The sequence below is a fragment of the Ochotona princeps genome, chromosome 13 (genome assembly GCF_030435755.1).
Source record: "Ochotona princeps isolate mOchPri1 chromosome 13, mOchPri1.hap1, whole genome shotgun sequence".
Classification (NCBI taxonomy): Eukaryota; Metazoa; Chordata; class Mammalia; order Lagomorpha; family Ochotonidae; genus Ochotona; species Ochotona princeps.
In genome coordinates, this window is record NC_080844.1 from 31,213,409 (window position 1) to 31,235,628 (window position 22,220).

General features: G+C 43.2%; 1 protein-coding gene across 1 annotated transcript; it reads left to right on the forward strand.

Annotated features, from left to right (window-relative positions):
* The first annotated feature begins 386 nt into the window (after positions 1 to 386).
* Positions 387 to 19,978, forward strand: DDX21 (DExD-box helicase 21). Its single transcript, XM_004583437.4, has 15 exons — positions 387 to 546; positions 2,662 to 3,090; positions 4,530 to 4,605; positions 6,871 to 7,049; positions 8,672 to 8,789; positions 9,473 to 9,658; positions 10,613 to 10,758; positions 11,414 to 11,563; positions 12,630 to 12,791; positions 13,660 to 13,779; positions 15,385 to 15,458; positions 15,746 to 15,905; positions 16,307 to 16,441; positions 18,533 to 18,577; positions 18,911 to 19,978. Exons 1-15 carry the CDS (start codon positions 460 to 462, stop codon positions 19,178 to 19,180), a joined length of 2,337 nt encoding a protein of 778 aa, XP_004583494.2. The 5' UTR covers positions 387 to 459; the 3' UTR covers positions 19,181 to 19,978.
* The last annotated feature ends 2,242 nt before the right edge of the window (positions 19,979 to 22,220 follow it).

The following is a 22,220-nucleotide window of genomic DNA, read 5'->3' on the forward strand; positions in this document are numbered from 1 at the left end:
ACGCGCCCGATCTGTCTGAATTCTGGTGCTGACCCAGGCTCCTGGCGTCGTTTATTACTTTCCACGAGATGAAGAACGCAAATCCCTCGTGATTGTGGTAAAAGAACCTTTTAAATTCCAGGACCTTAACACAGAGCAATTAAGCGCCTGTCAAACAACAATCAGGTTGTCTCCAGCGAGAATCTGGCCGGTGTCAGAGTGGGAATACGGAGCTACAGTCAAGTCCTTTTGCAGGTGCCGTCTGGGCCAAGCGCCGCTGTGCAGCTGTCATTTCACTAAGCCCAGAGGCTTGCAGCCGGGAATCCGCCATCTGCACCTGCCGCTGCGGGAGGCTTGCAGCCGCCGCCGGAAATGCGCGCCGCCGGAAGTGACGCGCTGGGTGGGGCGGAGGGGAAGTGCGCTCTCTTCCTCTCCACGCGGTTGAGGACAGCGGACGGCCTGCGCCACTCGGACTACGTTATGCCGGGCAGACTCCGCAGTGACGCCGGGGCCGAATCAGACTTGACCATGGCTAAGACGGAGAAGACGCGGAAGCAGGTTGAGAAGGTGCTGCCGAAGGCCCCGGGGGCTGAGAGCGGAGGAAGGGTGCGAACGCGTGGCGCGCGTCGGGCTCCGGGACTCCGCGGGCGCGGGCTGCCAGGGCCGGGCGGGCTGGGATAGGGGCTGCCGTGGCTGCCGGGCCGGGCGAGCTGGGACAGGGGCTGCCGGGGCTTCCGGGGCCGGGGCTGCCAGGGCAAGGGCCGGCGGGTTGGCCTTGTGAGGTGTGGACCTCCTGCTTGACGGGTGAGGCGTGGGACCCCTGGCTCCCCGAGTGAGGCATGGGCTTCCTGGCTCCTCGGGTGAGGCGTGGGCCCCCTGGCTCCCACCTGTTAGGAGTCCCTGAGGTCCCAGCGGCGCCGGGTGGGAGGCCGGATGGGAGCTGGACAGGGGTCGTCCCACGTGGCCCCGGGGACCCCGGCGCAGGCCTGGGCCTTCCCAGTGAGATCCGAGGTGACTGTGAGTCCAGGTGGGGACCGAAGCACTGCCATCGGCTTGCGTGGGCGGTGTCTGCTGTCTTTTTTTTTTAAACCTTAGTACAGCTTGTTTTCAGATAAGCATCCCTTAGCACAGGAGATTATTCAAATCTAACTTTATTGGCCACATCTTCCAATGAAATACACACATGGAATGGTGCTAACTGAATATTGCATATACGTGTATGATGTGTGGCTGTGTAAACGTGTGTTACTGTTTCCTCTGCGATTTAACTTCTTTGTCTCTGTTCTGAGGTAAAGCTATGGAGATCAAAGAGTCCCTGCATTTCTGACTCTTTAGAGTTTTCCTTTTCATGCTGTTTCTAAGTTTGGAGAATTTTTTTGTTGCTTGGTTTAACATAATATTTAGTCTCATACTGATGTGATTTGTTTAATTTGTGCTGTTTCTAAGTTTTTTTTTTTAAAGATTTATTTTATTTTTATTACAAAGTCAGATATACAGAGAGGAGGAGAGATAGAGAGGAAGTGGAGCTGCCAGGATTAGAACTGGCGTCCATATGGGATCCTGGTGCGTTCATGGCGAGGACCTTAGCCACCAGGCCCTGTTTCTAAGTTTTTGATGCAGAGCTGTTAGAGCAGCTTTGTTGTGAAATTGCATTTCCACCCACGGGTGGGGAGATCCTGGCTCAGGCATCAGTGTGTTCCGTTTTAAGACAGTCCGATCCAAAGCTTCTACTTGTAATTTTCAGATAGGAAACTCGCTCTTCCTTTCTGAAACCAAAGAATGAAAGACCGGAAGTCAAGGGGAAGATGTTTCTCAGATTATCCCCCAGTGAGCCGTTTGGTATTGGGTTTCCCTAAAATGTGGTTAGGGTCCACGGGTCTAGAGGGTCTCTCGGGTGTCTGCACTTCCTGTAACGTGAGAAGGTGGAAAGGATCAGAGATTTGAGAGAAGAGCCGCAGTCACTTGGTTTGGTGTGGAGACCATACCCTTTCTGTGTACTTGTAGGTTTATTTTACTTTACTGTGCTATATGTCTTTTCTTTAACGAGATGATGGGTTGTGATTTTCTATGATTTTTGTTTCAGTGTGTCTGTATAAGTTCATAGATGGACAAAGCACTGACGCTATTTGCCTCTACAGGAATTTTAGCAGTGAGGGGCAGGGGAAGCTGTAACACCCTCCATCACCTTTATTGCTCTTCTGGAATTAAATTGGGACTGTAATTGATCACTTTTTAAAAATATTATTATGATACATTTCCATAGACTGGGATTTCCCATCCTTCATCACTTTTTACAGTATCTAGCTTGCAGCCTATTGGGGCATCCTCTGAGCCACTCTGTCACTGTTAGGAATATCTGGTTTTATAAGGACCATCAGAAGTTTATGGAAAATGCATGCTACAAAAAAGATTACCTAGATTTCAAACACTTTCACACAAAGCTAAAGTTTTTTCCATGAACTTTTTGAAGAGCTGTAATGTTCACCTGGGATATAACTAACACAGATACTAAAAAAGCATGCTGTTTGAGTTTTGCCTGTTATCACAGGTAAAATGAAACTGTTGAAATGCCCACAAATCATGTTTTTTCAGTAATTGCAAGTGATCTTGCAATAATGCTGAGTTGATGAGTTCTAAATTTCTATCTGCTTTGTTCAATGTTTGTATTTTTATTCTTTTTAGAAAGATAAAAAACAGAAGTCAAAATCTAATAAAACTGAAGAATTGGCAGAGGAAAATGAAGAAATAATTACCCCTAAAACTAAAAAAGTTAAAAAGGAAGCAGAACCATCTGAAGTTGAAATGAATTCTCCAAAGTCCAAAAAGAAAAAAAAGCAAGAGGAACCATCAGAAGATGAGGTTATTCCTTCTAAAGTAAAAAGTAAGAAAAAGGAAAATCTTGAGAAAACAATTATTTCTCCTAAAACCAAAAAAGTACTAAAAAGTGAGGAGCCATCAGAAGAAACGGGTTCTCCTAAGCCCAAGAAGATGAAGAAAGACAAAGAAGTGAATGGAGACGTTGGAGAGGCGAGCACCAAGCTCAAGAATGGGCTCCCCCGTGCTGAGGCTGATTCTAACACCAGTGAGGAGAGTAGCAGTGAGCCAGAGAAGGTAAAGTTACGCTGTGGGAGGTGGGGCTGTTCACCGTCACTCTTGCTAAGTGGATAGTAACCATCCATTAGTATTTTCTAGTGGAGGAACTGAAATGTCAGTGCCTCATGTTGGTAGTGGTCCTTTGACCAGCAAGGAGAGACTTCATTTTACAGAATACATGGTATCAGAATGCCTGCTGCACAAAGGGGCTCAACTGGAAATAAATGTGGTCTGCTCACTTGCAAATCAGAATTCAGCATGTCATGGTGTAGTTGGTGACAACGGGCCCTCACTTCTTTAGGGAAAGGGCTTTACAAAATCATGAGTAAATGGGTCTACTGGAAAGGTATCTTAACCTTTAGACTGAGTCAGGAGTTTAAAACTGGCTTAGTCAGCTCATCTGGCAGCAGCATTGGCATGCCACTCAGGTCCCTGATTGTGTCCCAAATGCTCCTCTTTTGATCCAGCTCGCCTCTTCTGGCCTGGGAAAGCAACAGAAGATGGGGTCCCTACACCCATGTGGGAGACCTGGAAGAAGTTCTCTGACTCCCAGCTTCAGAGTGGTCCAGCTCTGGCTGTTAGGACCATTTGGAGAGTGATCCAGTGAATGGAAGATATCGCTGTAACTCTGACCTTCAAATAAAATAAACTAATCTTGTTTTTAAAAATGTGGTCTAGGAAATTTAGAAAATGTTGAAATTTACCGAAAAGAAAGCTCTCTAGAATTTGAGCATTTATTCATTAAATAAAAGCTAAATGCTTTTCAAGTACAGAGGTGTATAGCTTTTAAATCAGAATCAAAGAGAGATTTTTCCATCCCTTGGTCCACTCTGCAGTTGACTACAGCAACCAGGTCTGGGCCAGTCCAAAGTCCATAGGGAGACAGGGGCCTATGCACTTGGGCCATCTTCCACTGCTTTCTCATGCCATTAGTAGGGAGCTGGATTGGAAGTGGAGCAGCCTGGACACAGACCAGTGCCAATATGGAATTTTTGTATTTTTTTATTATTATTATTATTATTATTATTGGAAAGTTAGATTTACAGAGAAGGAAGTATAGAGAAAAAGATCTTCCATCCACTGGTTCACTCCCTAAGTACCCACAACGGCCAGAACTGAGCGGATCTAGAACCAGGATCTTCCGGGTCACCATGTAGGTGCAGGGTCCCAAGACTTTGGGCCATCCTTAACTGCTTTCCCAGACCACAAGTAGGGTCCTTGGGGCCCCGCACGAGCGTGTGGGAGACCTGGAGGAAGTTCTTCGCTCCTGGCCTTGATTGGCTCAGTTCTGTCCATTGTGACCCGGGAGTGAATCAACAGATGAAAGACCTTCTCTGTGCAAATAAATTTTTTTTTTCAAATAAAGATAATTTAGGTTGTCTTCTCTGTGTTACTCTTGGACAAATATGTTACTCATTTTGCATGTGTGTGTGTGTGTGTATTCCTTTCCTTGCTAGGAAGTGCCTGTGGAGCAGAAGGAAGGTGCCTTCTCTAATTTTCCGATTTCTGAAGAGACTGTTAAACTTCTCAAAGGTAATGTTCTTCAGAGGGCTCTGTATTCTATAAGATTAGAATCTGTTATTAGGAAGCACTCCACTGTTTCTGTTGAGGAGCTGGACTTCGTTGGTTTTTTTTTTTTTTAAGATTTATTTTTATTGGAAAGGCAGTTATACAGAGAGGAGGAGAGACAAAGAGGAAGATCTTCCATCCGATGATTCACTCCCCAAGTGAGCGCAACGGCCAGTGCTGTGCCTATCTGGAGCCAGGAGCCAGGAACCTCCTCCAGGTCTCCCACATGGGTGCAGGGTCCCAAAGCATTGGGCCACCTTCAACTGCTTTCCCAGGCCACAAGCAGGGAGCTGGATGGGAAGTGGAGCTGCTGGATTAGAACCAGCGCCCATATGGGATCCCGGCACGCTCAAGGCGAGGACTTTAGCCGCTAGGCCACGCCGCCGGGCCCTGGACTTTGTTGTTTGAGAGACGGGTACACACACCGGGCCCCATCCACTGTCTTACAGCCCTAATGCCTCCATGGCACTGCAGCTAGGGCTCAGCCTGGGAGCCTGGAATTCAGTCCAGATCCTTTAACTTCCCAAGTCCTGGCTGCTGCCTCCCACGGGCTGCACTTGAAGGAAGCTGGAGTGCCCAGGAGCCAGGCTGGGATGTGAGCATCCTAACAGTGAAGCTAAGTGCCTGCTTCAGGGTGTATTCCTATACCTAGCATAATGTGTGCAGTCAGATAATGAATGTACCTGTGAAAGAATGCTTGCAAAATTTTGTGGGGGTGAGGGGTTGGGAGTGAAGGGATTTTTCAAAGAGGTTTTCTTGGTGTGAAAGGAAATTGAAAACCAAACATAGTTGTTTTTTTTTTTTTTCACAATGTGCATTTCCATGAACTTTTTAAAGATTTGTTTGAAAAACAGATTTATAGAGAAAAATGGAGGAAACAGATCCGCTTGTTTACTTTCCAATGACTGCAGTGGCCAGGCTTGAGCAAGGAACTTCATCCAGGTCTCGCGTGTGGGTGTAGGGGCCCAATTATGGTCCATCTTTTGCTGCTTTTCCAGGCATATGTAGCAATGCACTAGATTGGAAGTGAAGCATCTAGGAGTCTAACTAGTGCCCAAATGAAATGCCAGTATTGGCAATGGAAATGTAACTTATATCACAACACTTGGCCCTACTTCAACCTTTTAAAAAATTATTTATATTTATTTGAAAAGCTGGGTTACAAAGACAGTTTTTATCTAATGGTTTACTCTCCCAGTTGACTGCAAAGCTTGGGGCTGAGGCCAGGGCAAAGCCAGGAGCTTCAGGTCTCCTACACGGTAGAAGGGAACTAAATATTTAGTCCATCCTCGACTGCTTTCCCAGGCACATTAGCAGGAAGCTGGATCAGAAGTGGAGCAGCCAGGAGGAACACAAACCAGCATTGCAGGCTGTGCCTTAAGTCATTATTTTAGGATGCCAGTCCCAAGCAAATATTTTATTATCAGAATATATTTGAACTTGACTTTGCAGATGATTAACAAAATTTAGAATTCCTTTATTGTGTAGGAACTAACACTATGTGCTTCAATCCTTTGATATATATCTCTATATTTTATCTTATTTGTAAAAGATTTATTTATTTTTGATTGAAATTTTTTTTAAGATTTGTTTTTATTGAAAAGGCAGAGTTCTAGAGAAAAGAACAGAAAGATCTTCCATCCCCTGGTTCACTCCCTAAGTGGCTGAAATGGCCAGAGCGGAACCATCTGAAGCCAGGAGCTTCTTCTTGGTCTCCCACATGGTGCAGGGTCCCAAAGCTTTGGATTGCTCTCCACTACTTTCCCAGGTTACAAATAGGGAACTGGATGGAAAGTGGATGGTGTGGATTGATTCCTGAATGGGATCTTGGTGTGTGCAAGGTGAGAGTTTATCCAGTAGTCTATAATGCTGGGCCTTGGAAAGAAAGATTTTTACATAAAGAAGGAAAGTGAGGAGAGAAAGAAAGGTATTCCTCTGGTTCATACTCCAGATGGCCACAGAGGTTGGAGCTGAGCCAGCCTGATGCCAGGAGCTTCTTCTGGGTCTGCCGTGTAGGTGCAGAGTCCCAAGGACTTAGGTCTGCTGCATTGCTCTCCCAGGCCACAAGCAGGGAGCTCAAAGGGAAGTGGAGCAGCTGGGACACAAACTGGCACCATATGGGATGCTGGCATTTGCAGGCTGAGGATTAGTCAACTGAGCCATTGTGCCAGCTCTGTTTATATGTCTTAGGAACTTTGACATCAGGTAACAAGGTTGATTTGTTCACAGCTCGTGGAGTGACATTCCTGTTTCCTATACAAGCAAAAACATTTCACCATGTCTACAGTGGGAAGGACTTGATTGCACAGGCACGGACAGGAACTGGAAAGACATTCTCCTTTGCTATCCCTTTGGTTGAAAAACTTCAGGGAGAACTGCAAGACCGGAAGAGGGGTCGTCCGCCTCAGGTGAGTGTTTCCAACACAGATTTCGGGGGCTGCAATTGGCACAGAAGAGAACATCTGGCCATTGTTCACATGCCTTATTGTTAAAAATTGGGTTTTCCTCAGTTATCCATGTATTTGCAGTGGCTCTTTATCAGAAGGTAAATGAGATCATTCTTTTTTTTTTTTTTTAAGATTTTATTTTATTTCATTACAAAGTCAGATATACAGAGAGGAGGAGAGACAGAGAGGAAGATCTTCTTTCCAATGAGTCACTCCCCAAGTGAGCCGCAACGGCCGGTGCTATGCCGATCCGAAGCCAGGAACCTGGAACCTCTTCCGGGTCTCCCATGCGGGTGCAGGGTCCCAATGCATTGGGCCATCCTCGACGGCTTTCCCAGGCCACAAGCAGGGATCTGGATGGGAAGTGTAGCTGCCGGGATTAGAACTGGCGCCCATATGGGATCCTGGGGCGTTCAAGGCGAGGACTTTAGCCGCTAGGCCACACCGCCGAACCCAAATGAGATCATTCTTGAAAGACAGTTGGCAACAAGCCCCGTAGACTTGGCCATGATGTAATCTCCCATGCTGTGGCCACTTGTGTGTTTATCTGTTTGCCTTTAAAATGTAGGTGTGCCTGTGATTCACAGAGTTGAGTCTGACCATTTTTTCTGGAGAGAATCATTTTCAGTAGAGATCAGGAATGGGAGGGGGGTGGCATTTGGTTGAAGAGGCCAAGCCTCCCTATCAGGATAGTGCTGTTGGGCTTGTTTTTAGAGAACTGGTGTTCCATGGGCTTTAATTTTGGTGTAATCACTGATGATGCTCCTGTTGTTGCCTAAGCTCTGGGTGCTTACCCTGGTCTTTCTGCCTTCTTAAAACTTCATCTGCTCCTTGGCTGTTTCCATTTCCCCTCAATTAATTCGTTAATCACTGTGGAGCATCTAGAATGGTACTTGACACACAGAGGGGCAGCAAGTGTCTCCTGGATGTGTGTGTGAGGTAGTTGTTCTTTGATCCTAGTTGTTTGATGGATGTGTAGTGCTTTCTGTTATGTGTCCTGAATAAGCTCAAAACTACCCCAGGGTGCACGCTTGGAGGTTGACTATTTTGTAGAAATTGGACTACAGTTTTGGAGCCCAAGTGTAGATCTGATTCTGCCTCTTCTTGGGTTATGTTTTCAGTCGGGTTATTTATCCTCTAATGCCTACCTCAAAGGTTGTGAGAATTAAGTCCGAATAATGCATGCGAGGATTTGTGAGAATGTGACACAGTAGAAGCACAGGTGCTGGGTAATGTTCTGTCATCAGTATTGGCTCCTTGTTGAGCTTGCTCTGTTGCTTGAATGCTGTTCTTGAAGGAATAGCGGCTCCCTGAAACTGGTCCCAGTGTGTACAGGCTGTTCAGTGTGTCTGGGCACCTGGGACTAATGTAGTCCCAAGTTTATCTCCTGAGTTTAATTATCAGGAACTGGGCTGTATTTGTCATCCTTCTCTTCTACTCAGGCTTTTAGCAATATACATAATAGGCATTGTGCAAATATCCAAAAGAGTAAGATGTGTTGAGCTTTCTGATAGATTAGAAAGTACTTAGGAAACCAATACGGTATAATACTTTGGACTTAATTGTTAATTTTTCCTCTATAGGTATTGGTTCTTGCCCCTACCAGAGAGTTGGCAAATCAAGTGAGCCGAGACTTCAGTGACATCACAAAAAAACTGGCAGTGGCATGTTTTTATGGTGGAACTCCTTATGGAAATCAAAGTAAGTAAATTCAAAAGCAAGGGGGAGGAACACGGCTGTGGCGCTGATTGGATTCCTTTTTGACGTTGGCATTTGTCTACCTGGTCTAGTCATTGATGTTGCCCTTAATCTTTTGCCCTTGCTCAAAGATGGTCAAGAAACCTCGTCCTGTGGAAAAATCCTATATATGGTTCTTGGGACTTTGGTGTTTTCTATCAATATTTAACTAAATTGCATTTTATTGAATTATAAAGGCAAAAATCTAGTAGGTCCCTGAGGGCTAAAAGGTTAGAATTGCAGGTTACTACTATTTTTTCAGTCTCTCATGACACTGGGTCTCTGCCCCTTGGGTAGGGTTACTTTTCCTGGGGGTCTGAGGAGGGCCTAATGTTGCTCTCTCTTCTTCATTATTTCATTAGTTTCCAGTTGACCACTTTGAAGCTCCACTATGTAGAATAAGAAGGCATTGAAGTTACACATAAAACTTGTAATTCCTTTTCAGCTTTGATGGAATAAGCCTAAGCTGAGGCATCAGAGAGGCCTAGAGTTTACAGAGTAATTTCTTTCTTCACTGTAACTTCTTTATTTCTCTGTTAGGTAAGAAGTACCTTGAGGGTTCTCCATCTTTATTATTTATTGAGATGTAGTTGATTGTACAGAACTTTTAAGACCCCACTAAATTTTATCATTGATGTTCTTTGTAGTTGAACGCATACGGAATGGAATTGATATCCTGGTTGGGACACCAGGTCGTATCAAAGACCATCTGGAGAGTGGCAAGCTAGATCTCTCCAAACTTAAGCATGTTGTTCTTGATGAAGTTGACCAGATGTTGGATATGGGTTTTGCTGACCAAGTGGAAGATATTTTAAAAGTTGCCTACAAGAAAGGTAAAGCCTAAATTCAAGAAACTGATAAAAAGAGGCCAAAGGAATGATTAAGAAATCATCTAAAATTTTAAAAAGTGAAGGATACATTTCACACATCACTACAGTAGGGAAACAGGGCAAAGAAAAGAAGAGTAATACATGCTGCCAGCTTGATGGTTTTTTGCTCTTTGATGTATTCCTGACTTTGTGCATGTTATTGTGTAAGTTTGTGCTATTTATACTCTCATTCTCAATATGCAGATTTAACATAGATTCACTGAAGTAATTGGCTAAGATTTTACTTTGACCATCCACTGTTATTTTTATAATTTTTACAGTCGTACTTAACGCAGATAGCTTTTCTCACACCTCATCAATAGCTGGAATTGGTTGTTCAGATTAGATTTTCAAAAGTGTAATAATTGATCTGAAAGTTTTAAGTTCATGCTTCATGTGTAAATTGGCAAATTATTCATTAATGGTTCTGCTTGCTTGCATTGCCATTTGAAATGTGTAAATACTATGCAACTTTGAGTGCAAACAAAAAATGGTAGCTTACCCCATGAATAAGTGAGCTGTAGTTTCAAATTTATAAGGAGTATACAGGTGAGTTCAGGCATAGGCCTGTGTGTATGAGAGGTGATTTGCCAGGCTTTGTGCACTGATTGGTTGCTGGGCTTTCTGAATTGGTCTTGTCCACTTGGTTGTTTATTATATTGGACAGATTTCCTTGGTAGTTCATTAAGGCCAGTGGTCAGAAAGGGGAGACAAGTCTTAAAATATTTTGACCATTTCCAGGCTTCTCTGCATAAACGATTTCAGCAGGGTTCCTGTGTCCATTGGAGAATTTGTATCATCTGTGTCTTCTGTGGGAAGCTTGCTAATCAATGTTGGTGAGCCCTGAAAGAACTGGATGAGGTGGAATTCTGATAGGTTTGTTTGGATTGTTCATGCTAATTTTTTTTTCCTCCAAAGATTCTGAAGACAATCCCCAAACATTGCTTTTTTCTGCAACTTGCCCTCATTGGGTATTTAATGTTGCTAAGAAATACATGAAATCTACATATGAACAGGTGGACCTGATTGGTAAAAAGACTCAGAAAACAGCAATAACTGTGGAGGTAAATGATTCATTTAGTTGCCGGATTGGTGTGAAATTGTGTATCATTTGTTTACTGTCTGGGAGTTACGATTGGCAAATACAAGCTTTTTCCATTTGAAGGGCCAAGTAAAGATATATTTCTACTCAAGTTCTATATGGTATGTGCTCTTTCTAAATTTTATCTGGTAGCCCGATTTCTTTGCAGAATCACTCGGAACATAAGTCTGTTTGCATAATATATACAAATTAAGTTTAGAATATGGACACTACAGGGCAGCAGGGAAATGTTACACTTTGTTTTGAAGCTATCCTCATCCTAGGGTCCGGTACCTAGATGAATTCATTTCACCCAAGGAACACACCTGGACTGATTGAACTTAAGTTGAAAGAACAAAGCATTCAGAAGCTTTCTCTTGTCTGTTACAAGAAGTGGGATTTCTTTTCCTGTATTTTCCTGCTTAAGTGAGAAAACAGATAATGAAGCCAGAGGAGGCTCTTTGGAGAGAGGGGAGAGGTGCAAGGAGACAGGCCGTGTCACTTTCTTACTCCATGGTTTATTTGGTGGTCCCTAAGCAGCCGTGGCCGTAGTCTGTTCACTGCCAAGACCGTTTATGTGAAGTGGGTAATTACAGGTTCTAGCAAGGCTCTACATGGATGTATCTTCCTCCTCACAGCATCTAGCTATCAAGTGCCACTGGACTCAGAGGGCAGCAGTTATTGGAGATGTGATCCGTGTGTATAGTGGACATCAGGGACGCACTATCATCTTCTGTGAGACCAAGAAAGAAGCCCAGGAGCTGTCACAGAGTGTGTCCATTAAACAGGTTGGTCGTTCCTCTTGTTTGCAAAACTAGAACTGGTCTGTTTTTTCATTCATTCAGTGGCCTTAATTTAGGTAAGAAATAAGAGGATGTTCCTTTTAACTAAACATCAGAATATACTTCTTAGGGGTGTTTGGCGTTGATTCAGCTGCCACTAGGGATATCTGCATGCCATATCCAAGAGTCTGGGTTCCGTTCCAGCTGTTCTACTCTAGTTCTGCTTGTTGTTAATGAAGGGAAACAGCAGATGACTCAGGAACTCAGGGGTCCCCACCACCCACATAGGAAGCTGTTTTGAGTTCTGAGCTCCTGCTTATGTCTGTCTCAGTCTTGGTTGTTCAAGCATTTGGGGTGTGAACCACTGGACAGAAGATCGTTGTCACTCCTCTCTACCTTTCCAGTAACTTAAAAAAAAATTAAGATTTTGCTTATTTTTATTGGAAAGTCAGATAGATATGCAGAGAGGAGAGACAGAGAGAAAGATCTTCCATCTGCTGATTCACTCCCCAAGTGGCTCCAATGGCCGGTGCTGTGCCTGTCTGAATCCAGGAGCTTCTTCTGGGTCTCTTATGTGGGTGCAGGATCCCAAGGCTTTGGGCCGTCCTTGACTGCTTTTGCAGGCCACAGGCAGAGAGCTAGATGAGAAGTGGAGCTGCTGGGATTTGAACCAGCACTCATATAGGATCCCAGCTCATGCAAAGTGAGGACTTTAGCTGCTAGGCTACCACATTGGGCCCTTAAAAACGTTTTTTTAAAGAAAGTATATGTACGTGTAAGAGCTTGCCTCATTTTACAGATGAGGAATGGATGGCTTAAAATTAGAATTACTCTGACAAAGTAGCTCTCAGCCCTGTTTGCCAGTGTCCTCAGTCCTGATGATTGTGGTAGATTGGATACAGCTCACTTCATGACAGGGTTTATAAATAATTTGGGGACTTGTCCATTTAAGACACCTGTTTTCCCCTGATAAATACTTTCAGCAAAGCTAGCATTAAAATGTATCTTTTATAGATCTAACTGATGAGGTATTGTTGCATCTGGAGTTCTTATGCATTTATTTTTTTGACAGGATGCCCAGTCATTACATGGTGACATTCCACAGAAGCAAAGGGAAATCACTCTGAAAGGTTTTAGAAATGGTGCTTTTGGCGTTTTGGTGGCAACAAATGTCGCTGCACGTGGGTTGGACATCCCTGAGGTTGATTTGGTTATACAGAGCTGTCCGCCAAAGGTATGTGTTGCATATTGGAACTCTTAATAAATACAAAAGTGTATTAGATAGTTGCATGTAATCAGTAATGGTAATGTTTTGATTTCTGGGATGCCAGGAGTCATTTTAAAAATTAACCTGTTCTAGGCCTAGCTTCGCAAGGACTTTATTATTAGAATAGGAGTTTTTAATTATTAGAATAAAGGACTTTTTTATTAGAAAGTGAGTTACACAGAGGAGAGAGAGAAAGAGAAAGATCTTCCGTAAGATGATTTACTTCCCAAGTTGCTGCAGTGGCCGGAGCTGAGCCTAGCCAAAGCCAGTAGCCTCTTCTGGGTCTCCCAAGCAGGTGCAGGGTGCCAGGGCTTTGGGCTGTCCTCGACTGCTTTCCCAGGCCACAAGCAGGGAGCTGGATGGGAAGCAGGCAGGGCTGCCAGGATTAGAGCCAGTGTCTGCATGGGATCCTGGCATGTTTAAGGCAAGGATTTTAGCTGCTAGGCTACTGCGCTGGGCCCATGTCTTGGTAATTTTTATACTGATGACATGAAATGATGACTAATTTTTTAGAGAAATGTATTAAAATTAGTTTTGCTTTTTTCTTTTAGCTTTTTATTGTGGCTCCTAGAGAATAACAAAAAAAAAAAAATTGTAAATAAGCCTTTACCAGACAAGCACCAATTGAGGCTGTTTGTATTTGCCTTCAGGATCAGGACCACAGTTGTGGAGTTTTTGAGAATTGTAATAATCTTCAGATTGTAGTGCTGAGGGACTTTGTCCCCTGTGCCAAAGTTTAGCACTGCACTAACTTGGTGTCGTTCAGTGTCCTCTGCGTAGGCTCTGCAGGGCTATTTCTCTGTTATTCAGCGTCACTGATACTTCCTTTCCATAGGATGTGGAGTCCTACATTCATCGTTCTGGGCGGACGGGCAGAGCTGGAAGAACAGGTGTTTGCATCTGCTTTTATCAGCACAAGGAAGAATATCAGCTAGTACAAGTGGAGCAGAAAGCGGTAAAACTATGAACTTTTATTTAGCAAATGTTGAATTTTAAAGCTGGTATTTTGTTATTTTATTGTTATTTACTTTAAATTTTATTTCCAGCATGTGGCTGTGACTGAGAAATGTTGGACACATGTTTTGTATGTTGTCCTGTGATGAGCCTATTGTGACGTATCTTTGCATTTGAAAACCATAGATTCTTTTTCAGGTGATTGAAAGGCAACCGTAAGACAATAAACATTTATACCAGATTAAACAGAGAAGGAATTGCTTGCAAACTGTAAGGACTGTGGTATGTTAAGAGGAAAAAAGTAGAACAAGGAAACTTATTTTCTACCTCCTGCACCTTGACTGGATTATTCTTGGATAGAGTATGGTTAGGGAGTGTGAACTTGATAGGAGAGAAACCAGCAGACACTGCCTGGGCGAGGTGAGGGTGCTGTTCATTCACTTCATCAGTGCTTCATAAGTGGTGACCAAGTGCCTTAGGAGGGAAGGTGGGTGTTAACCAGGCTGAAGCCCACGTCTGCTTCCTGTCAGTTTAAGCCATTTGGGGATTGAGCCAGTGGATGGAAGACCTCTCGAGAGTTCTCTTCGCTTGCAACTCTGCCTTTCTTTCTTTTTTTTTTTTTTTTTTTTCTAAGATTTATTTATTTTTATTACAAAGGCAGTTATACAGAGAGGAGAAGCGACAGAGAGGAAGATCTTCCGTCCAATGGTTCACTCCCCAAGTGAGCCGCAACAGCTGGTGCTGTACCGATCCGGAGCCAGGAGCCAGAATTTGTTCCAGGTCTCCCATGCGAGTGCAGGGTCCCAAGGCATTGAGCCGTCCTCAACTGCTTTCCCAGGCCACAAGCAGGGAGCTGGATGGGAAGTGGAGCTGCTGGGATTAGAACCAGTGCCCATATGGGATCCTGGGGCGTTCAAGGCGAGGACTTCAGCCGAGGACTTCAGCCGCTAGGCCACACCACTGGGGCCCGTAACTCTGCCTTTCAAATAAATTTAGAAATAATAATAATAATAATGAATACTTGCTATGCTGTATTTGACAAAAGAAACTTTTTTGAGGTAATAAATACATTTGGTAAACCTGAGAAACTTCAGTTGCTTGTCTTGATGGGAACCATTCCATTTATAGCCACTGAGTCACGTTTGGTTTTTTTTTTTTTTTTTTATTAAATAAAGCAAACATTTATTAAATTGTGATAAAAACATTCCATCAAATTACAAAACCTGAGTAAGAAAAACAAATGGCACATGCTTAACTGTAATTGACATTCAAATAAAATTTGCATTCCCAAAATATTATACAGTAATTAGAAAATACCAGCCAAAGTAATAGGATACTTTTACGTGCGGTCTCAACAAATTTGAACAGAAGCAAATTTTAACAAAGGTAAATTTTACAGTGAAACATAGCAGTAGATTAAGGATCTTAACATGTTCATTTTACTGCTATTTGACACTATGATACAAAAATAAGAGGATTTACTTAACATTTTTAATAGATATCTCATGGGCTGTTGAGTGCCTTACTGGTGAAAAGATTTAACTGGCTAATCTCATCGATCCATTTTGTACATTTAGTAAGCATCAACTCTTTTTTTTTTTTGTAGGGAATTAAATTCAAACGAATTGGTGTTCCTTCAGCAACAGAAATCATAAAAGCTTCCAGCAAAGATGCCATCAGGTATATCCCTGTCATTGCATTGACCTTCAGTGCATGTCCTGTACGTCTTCCACTCATCCTACCCAGCCCTGTTCATGCAACGATTAATGCCTTGATCTATGTTGGGCATGTTAAGTCTGATAACTGATTAAATTGCGTGTTGCGTTCCAAATTTTAATGCAGCCCCCAGCCTAGTACATTGAGTTGGTTGTTCCTTTGATAGTCCATAACTCATAGTAAGATTGGATTATCTAAACAAATAGAAGAATAATCTGTTCCCTTCCCTAACAAATGTGATTCAACTACAGGCTTTTGGACTCCGTGCCTCCCACTGCCATCAGCCACTTCAAGCAGTCTGCTGAGAAGCTGATTGAGGAGAAGGGAGCCGTGGAAGCCCTGGCTGCAGCGCTGGCCCAGATCTCGGGCGCCACATCTGTAGACCAGCGCTCCTTGATCAACTCGGATGTGGTGAGGCTCCCTGTCAGCGTGGACATTGTCATTAAGGGTGTCAAAGGCTCCTGTTTAAACTTGTTCTTATTTTCTCAAGAAGATGGGAAGGAATTCACTGTATTTTGTGGTTCCTGTGTTTAAATGCATTACATAAGCAAATTCAGAGTCAGAATAGATTAGTGATTGCCCATGCCTGAGTGGAAGGAGTGGCATTGACTACTAGCGGATATCGAGTTTCATTTAGGGGTGATGAAATGTTGTGGATATTAATTTATGGCATGTGAATTACATCTTTGTTTTTTATTCCTTAAAACCTCAAATATACATACCTGTAATAGCACGGTTAGCCAGCATATTTGGAAACTTTAGAAAGTGTTTCCTTTAATTCACTTTTAATTTTGCTCCTTTTCTTTCACAAGGGTTTTGTGACCATGATTTTGCAGTGTTCAATTGAAATGCCAAACATTAGTTATGCTTGGAGAGAACTTAAAGAACAACTGGGCGAGGATATTGATTCCAAAATAAAGGGAATGGTCTTTCTCAAAGGAAAGCTGGTAAGATGGACCTCTGTTGTTTGGTTTGGTAGCTTAATGTAGGAAGGAAAGCTGCAGGGTGGTTTCTGCATTTCCTGGGAAGATGCTGTCACTTGTCGCTCTGTGGTCTTCCCTGGGCATTTGCCATGTCTGTGTCTCCAGCCTGACCCATTCAGTGTACAACACTGCTCTTGAAGATCCCACTGCTGTTAAGTAAAATTTTGCCTCTTCTGTAAATTCTGCTATATTCTGGGAAGGGAATGTGAGAGTGAAAGGGCAGATAGTCTTGAGTGTAATGAGGTTAAGTTCTGTCTTTGTGGGATCCCTGTAAGGTCTTGGGTCACTAGGGGTCATCACTGCTTTGGGGAGTCCCAGGCACACAGAGCCCATGAGGTTCACCTTCGGTTTGTGGCACATCTGACAGTGCTGTTTGCTTCTGTCAGGACCTCCACTCCCAGCTACAGGCTGAAGCCACTAGGTAGAGGCTTTGTCCATTCATAAGGTCTTTTATGGCTTGGCTTAACCATAAATCTCCCTGTCAGGTTTCCGTCGGCCTTGCCTGACTGAGGGGAATATCCTTATCTGTGTTTCAAGATTCCTAGATCATAGGTTTATTCAGTTAAATTTAACTTTGCTGTCTTTGCTTGAACACAAAGGGCCAAAAACTTATTATTTATGTGTTTACCCCAGTGAATGCTTGCCATTATACTCTGAAACTTTGAATGAAGACTTTCAGGAAATGTAACAGCAAAATCCATTACATAATAACACCTTTGTTATCAATGATGAATTGTTGGATGGAAGGGTGTGGTCCTTCTAAAAGATTGCAGTTAAAGACAGCAGGTCAGGATTGGCTGTGTCCGTTACAGGGTAGTTTGATTACATCTATGGCTGACTTCCTTGATTGAAGAGGTGGTATTTATTGTCATAAAGCAAATATTCCACAACATAGAGATATATTCCAGTACGTGTTTTAAGATTTATTCTTACTGGGCCCGGCAGTGTGGCCTAGCAGCTAAGGTCCTCGCCTTTAATGCGCCGAGATCCCATATGGGCGCCAGTTCTAATCCTGGCAGCTCCACTTCCCATCCAGCTCCCTGCTTGTGGCCTGGAAAGGCAGTGGAGGATGGCCCAAAGGTTTGGTACCCTGCACCCGTGTGGGAGACCTGGAGGAGGTTCCTGGCTCCCGGCTTCGGATCAGTGCAGCACCAGCCGTTGCCACTGCAGTCACTTGGGGAGTGAATTATTGGATGGAATATCTTCCTATCTGTCTCTCCTCTCTGTATATCTGACTTTCCAATAAAAATAAATAAATCATTTTAAAAAAAAAAAAGATTTATTCTTACTGGAAGATTTGGTTTGCACAGAGAAGGGGAGAGAGAGAATGATCTTCTGTCCGCTGGTTCACTTCCTAGTGGCTGCAGTGGTTGGAGCTGAGCCGATCTGAAGCCAGGAGCTTCTTCTGGGTCTCCCACACTGGTGCAGGCTCCCAAGGCTTTGGGCCTTCCTGTGCAGCTTTCCTAGGCCATAGCAGGGAGCTGGATGGGAAGTGGAGCATCTGGGACATGAATTGGTGCCCATGTGGGATCCTGGCAGGTGCAAGGCAAGGATTTTGCCACTAGGCTGCCACACCTGGCCCAATGGAACTGTTAAATACATCTTGACAATAGAATGCTACAAAATGGACTTTATACCATTATCTATAAAATGGACTTTATACCTGCATTGTCAGGATGCACTTAAGGGCAGTAGACTTCTGACTGCTGTTGAGGAACTAAACCGTAGTTACAATATAGGGGAAAACAGGGAGAAGGGGAGATCCCTGAGCCTAAGGAACTATATCATGAAAGAATTTATTCAACAAATAATAATAATAATCATAAATACTGGAAAAGAGATGCTGGGGGGTTGCAGGGCTGAGACCTGCCTTTTGGGAGGCCCACACCAGCTGTCACAGTGCCTAGGTTGGTTCCTGTCACTGATTTCAATTCCAGCAGAAGGGAGGGTTCCAGTACTTGGTTCCTGGCATTGGCCTGGCCCTCAAACCAGTCACCTGAAGTATCGCTGACTGTGCTTTGTATTTGATTGGCTTCCATTTGCTTTGATTTCTAGGGTGTTTGCTTTGATGTGCCTACTGCAGCAGTCGCAGAGATACAGGTACTGTTTCTCCTGGGTCAGCACACCTCAATGGTAGCAGAATGGGAACCAGCAGCTTTCATCCCCTTAGTAAAAGACAGTCTATTTGGCACTTGATTCTTAGAATCTTCTTTTTGAGCCTGCTTGTTTTCTTTTAACCGAGTTGTGAACATTGAATCCCCCCCTCCGTTATTATTTGTTACACATGTTTTCTTAAACATTTTTCATTTCTCTTTGTTCAGTACTACTGTGAGAAAGTTAAAGTGGCAGCAAGAGCACTCTTTTTCTCATGCTTATCTAATCAAGTTCAGTAAAAAATCAAAGCAGGTGAAAAACAGAAACTTCTCTCCACAGGAGAAATGGCACGATTCCCGGCGCTGGCAGCTGTCTGTGGCCACCGAGCAGCCCGAGCTGGAAGGGCCCCGTGAAGGGTTTGGCGGTTTCAGGGGCCAGCGGGATGGAGGCAGAGGCTTCAGGGGCCAGCGGGATGGAGGCAGAGGTTTCAGGGGCCAGCGAGGAGGCAACAGGAACTCTCAAGGAGGACAGCGGCGCTCAGGAGGTGGCAACAACAGGACCCAAAACAAAGGCCAGAAGAGGAGTTTCAGTAAAGCATTTGGCCGCTGATTGTAGTGGGTGAACAGAAGTGTTCAACAGTGTGGAACTGGACATTTTTCATACAAAGTCAAAAGCACATTGTGCGCCCCTTTGACCACTTGCTAGTTCCTATCTCGTCCACGGAGACAAGCTTCACGTGAATTTCTCATCCACTCATTGTCATTTGTAATGTTACTGCTACTTCTGCCCAGTTTTGAAAGGGATATATGAATTCATTGCATTTTTTTTGAAATATTCAAAGATCTACCCATGTTTTATGAGTTGATCTGTCTTCATTCTTAGATGTTTCTTAATGTAAATACGTAAGGGGTGCAACAGTCTCGTAAACAGTGAGGGCTGATTCTGTCATCGGCATTCCTCAGCCACCTGCCAGCCAGTACTGCTGTGGTCCTGCAAGTGTCTTCTGAGAATTGACGCTGAGCAGGGTTTTGGAATGAGATTTTAGAATTGGATTTGGAGAACACAGTCCATTGTGTAAAGGTTACCTGTGGTTGTATGTATTTTGATACGCTTTTAGCTTGTCATTATGTGCTTGCTTCAGTGAACTTAGCAGATATTATATATAAGGTATTTTTAATCAAAAGCCAATGTCTAGGTTGCAAATACATAGGATGGCTCCACGGCTTTCTTTGTATATAAGGAGGCTGGGTAAATGGTGTTCATGCATACAGCTCTTCTTCCTATTGGAAGATTAACATTATTTTACAAGAAATTGAAAAACAGGAGACACATGTTTGCGTGGCTGAAGAGTATATTAAAAAAAGGTCTGGTTTCTACATGTAGTAAGAAAACAGACCCCAAACTGGAGAGCCAGCCAAGACAAGGGCAAGTGCGGGGAGGTGATAAAGCACCCTGTCTGGGGAAAGCCGAGTGGACTGCTTGTATTTTAGAGCTTTATTTTAGCTGGCGTACTGGCTCGGGGGAGAAAGATGCAGTGTTTTTCTCTCAGTGACCCAGTTCTGTCAGACTGCATCTAAGCTCTGATGATCGTTAGATTGCTTTGGAGAAGCTAAAGGACTTAGCCCCTGTACTCTCAGATCTCTAGTATGCATCCTGTAGAGGTGATTAAGAGTGCTCTCAGCAAGTGAATCTTCTAGGCTCCGGTTTCTTTGTCTCTTTCTTCATCACTTTAGGACAGGGGACCCTGATAGCTAGCTCAGCTCTTGTCCTGAGGTGACATTGTGACTCAGTGTTCCTGCTGTTTTCTCTGAAATTCTCTTGGCTTTAATTCCTTGATCACTTGACACTTCTGATACTTACTCCTCATGGTATCCCACAAAGTCTTGAGGGGGAATTAGAGAGAGGTCCTTGGCCCTCATGTCCTTTGTGGGTTAAAATCTAGTAGATAATTCTGGTTTGCCCATATATTGGGCATGCTGTAATAGAACGTTTCATAATTTGGGTAGGAATAGGCACCCACATCAAGCAGATCAAAAAGATATTGTACCTTTTAGGAACACACAGCTAATTTGTTTTGCATTGTGGATTAGCCACAAGAAAAATAATTCAGCATAAATCAATAATATGAGGGAAGAAGAATAGCAATTCTGCTTCATGCAACTTAAAACCAAAACATTTGGAACAAGCAAACTTTTTTTTCCTGATCCAGAATTTAAGCTGTATTTATAAATGTGTGATGCAATTGTTTGGTTGGGATAAGCTTGATGAGCTAGCTTGGGAAATTTAGCATTTTTACTGTTTTCTATAGAAAAAAATATTTTTCAATTTATGTACCAGCAGTTCAATTGGCTTAAATTATAGCCCATTTTTAAGTTGGAGCTATCTGCAGCAATTTCTCTAATGTTGTACATAAAGTGTTTTTACTGTAAAATGAACTAATGTTAAAAATATTGCTTTATCCTCTAATAAAGATTGGTACTTTACATTTGTGGGTTTTTTTAAGATTGAAGTTTTTTTAAATAATAGGAATTAAAATCTAAAAGTCGCCTCATGTCATTTTGGACAGTAAATTTCCTGTGTGTTTGTTTATAAAAATGCAATAATCAGTTTATTTTGGGGGAATTGCTTTTTTTCCTTCAACATGTACACCTTTCTGCAGGTCCAGGGCTGCAGCAGCGCTGTTGATGCCTAATGTTGATTCCTATATGAATGCCACTATACACTTACCCGACACTCCCTGGGCATGTCACTTGAATTTTTCACTATTATAAGAACAATTCTTAAGTTAGTATCCTTGTGTAAATCCTTGCATACTTGTTTGATTTTAGGGTAATTTTTTTTTTCAGGGTATGTCTCCAAGTGTAGAATTGCAGTTTAAAACCCCATGACTGAATTTAAATCAGCTGTGTATTTTAAATGCCCCCCCCCCAAGTGGTGTACTGAACTTTCTAGCTCTTACTCCCTGAATAGCACAGTGTAACAGCTATTTAATGTGGCATTTACATGTTGTAGGTACCAAAAATAGAGATGATTTGAAGGAAGGTGTGGGAAGATTATATACGGCAACAGCCCAATTTATTGAGGGATAGTTAATAATATGCAAAAAGTGGGACATTGAGTCTGATTGTTCTAGATAATAGCATTTATACCCAAGCTAACATTAACGAGCAGATCTGAGATTCAAATTTTGGTGTGTCTGGGGGCTTCCATCATTAATGCTTTTAATATACATGTATTTTAATATATATCTCATGTCCCACAACCTGTATTTGTCTACCAGTGAGTACTTTTTATGTTCATAACTTCTGTTTCTCCCCTCCCCCCCCGATACAGGAAGGAAAAAAGATGGTTCTACCCACTTTTCTCTAGCCCTTGACCCTTCACACACTAATCAAATACGTTAAAAACATAAAATTTGTACAATTTTGAAAAAGTTGAGGGCCCAGTGCCATGGCCTAGTGGCTAAAGTCCTCGCCTTGAAAGCCCCGGGATCCCATATGGGTGCCGGTTCTAATCCCAGCAGCCCCACTTCCCATCCAACTCCCTGCTTGTGGCCTGGGAAAGCAGTTGAGGAGGACCCAAAGCATTGGGCGCCCTGTACCCACGTGGGAGTCTTGGAAGAAGCTCCTGGCACCAGATCAGCGCAGCA

Excerpts from the sequence above, each read along its gene's own strand:
- DDX21 (XM_004583437.4), top strand. The coding sequence starts at position 460 with ATGCCGGGCAGACTCCGCAGTGACGCCGGGGCCGAATCAGACTTGACC. Across the intron at positions 9,659-10,612 it reads AAAAGTTGCCTACAAGAAAG|ATTCTGAAGACAATCCCCAA; the intron begins GTAAAGCCTAAA and ends TTTCCTCCAAAG. Across the intron at positions 13,780-15,384 it reads TACAAGTGGAGCAGAAAGCG|GGAATTAAATTCAAACGAAT; the intron begins GTAAAACTATGA and ends TTTTTTTTGTAG.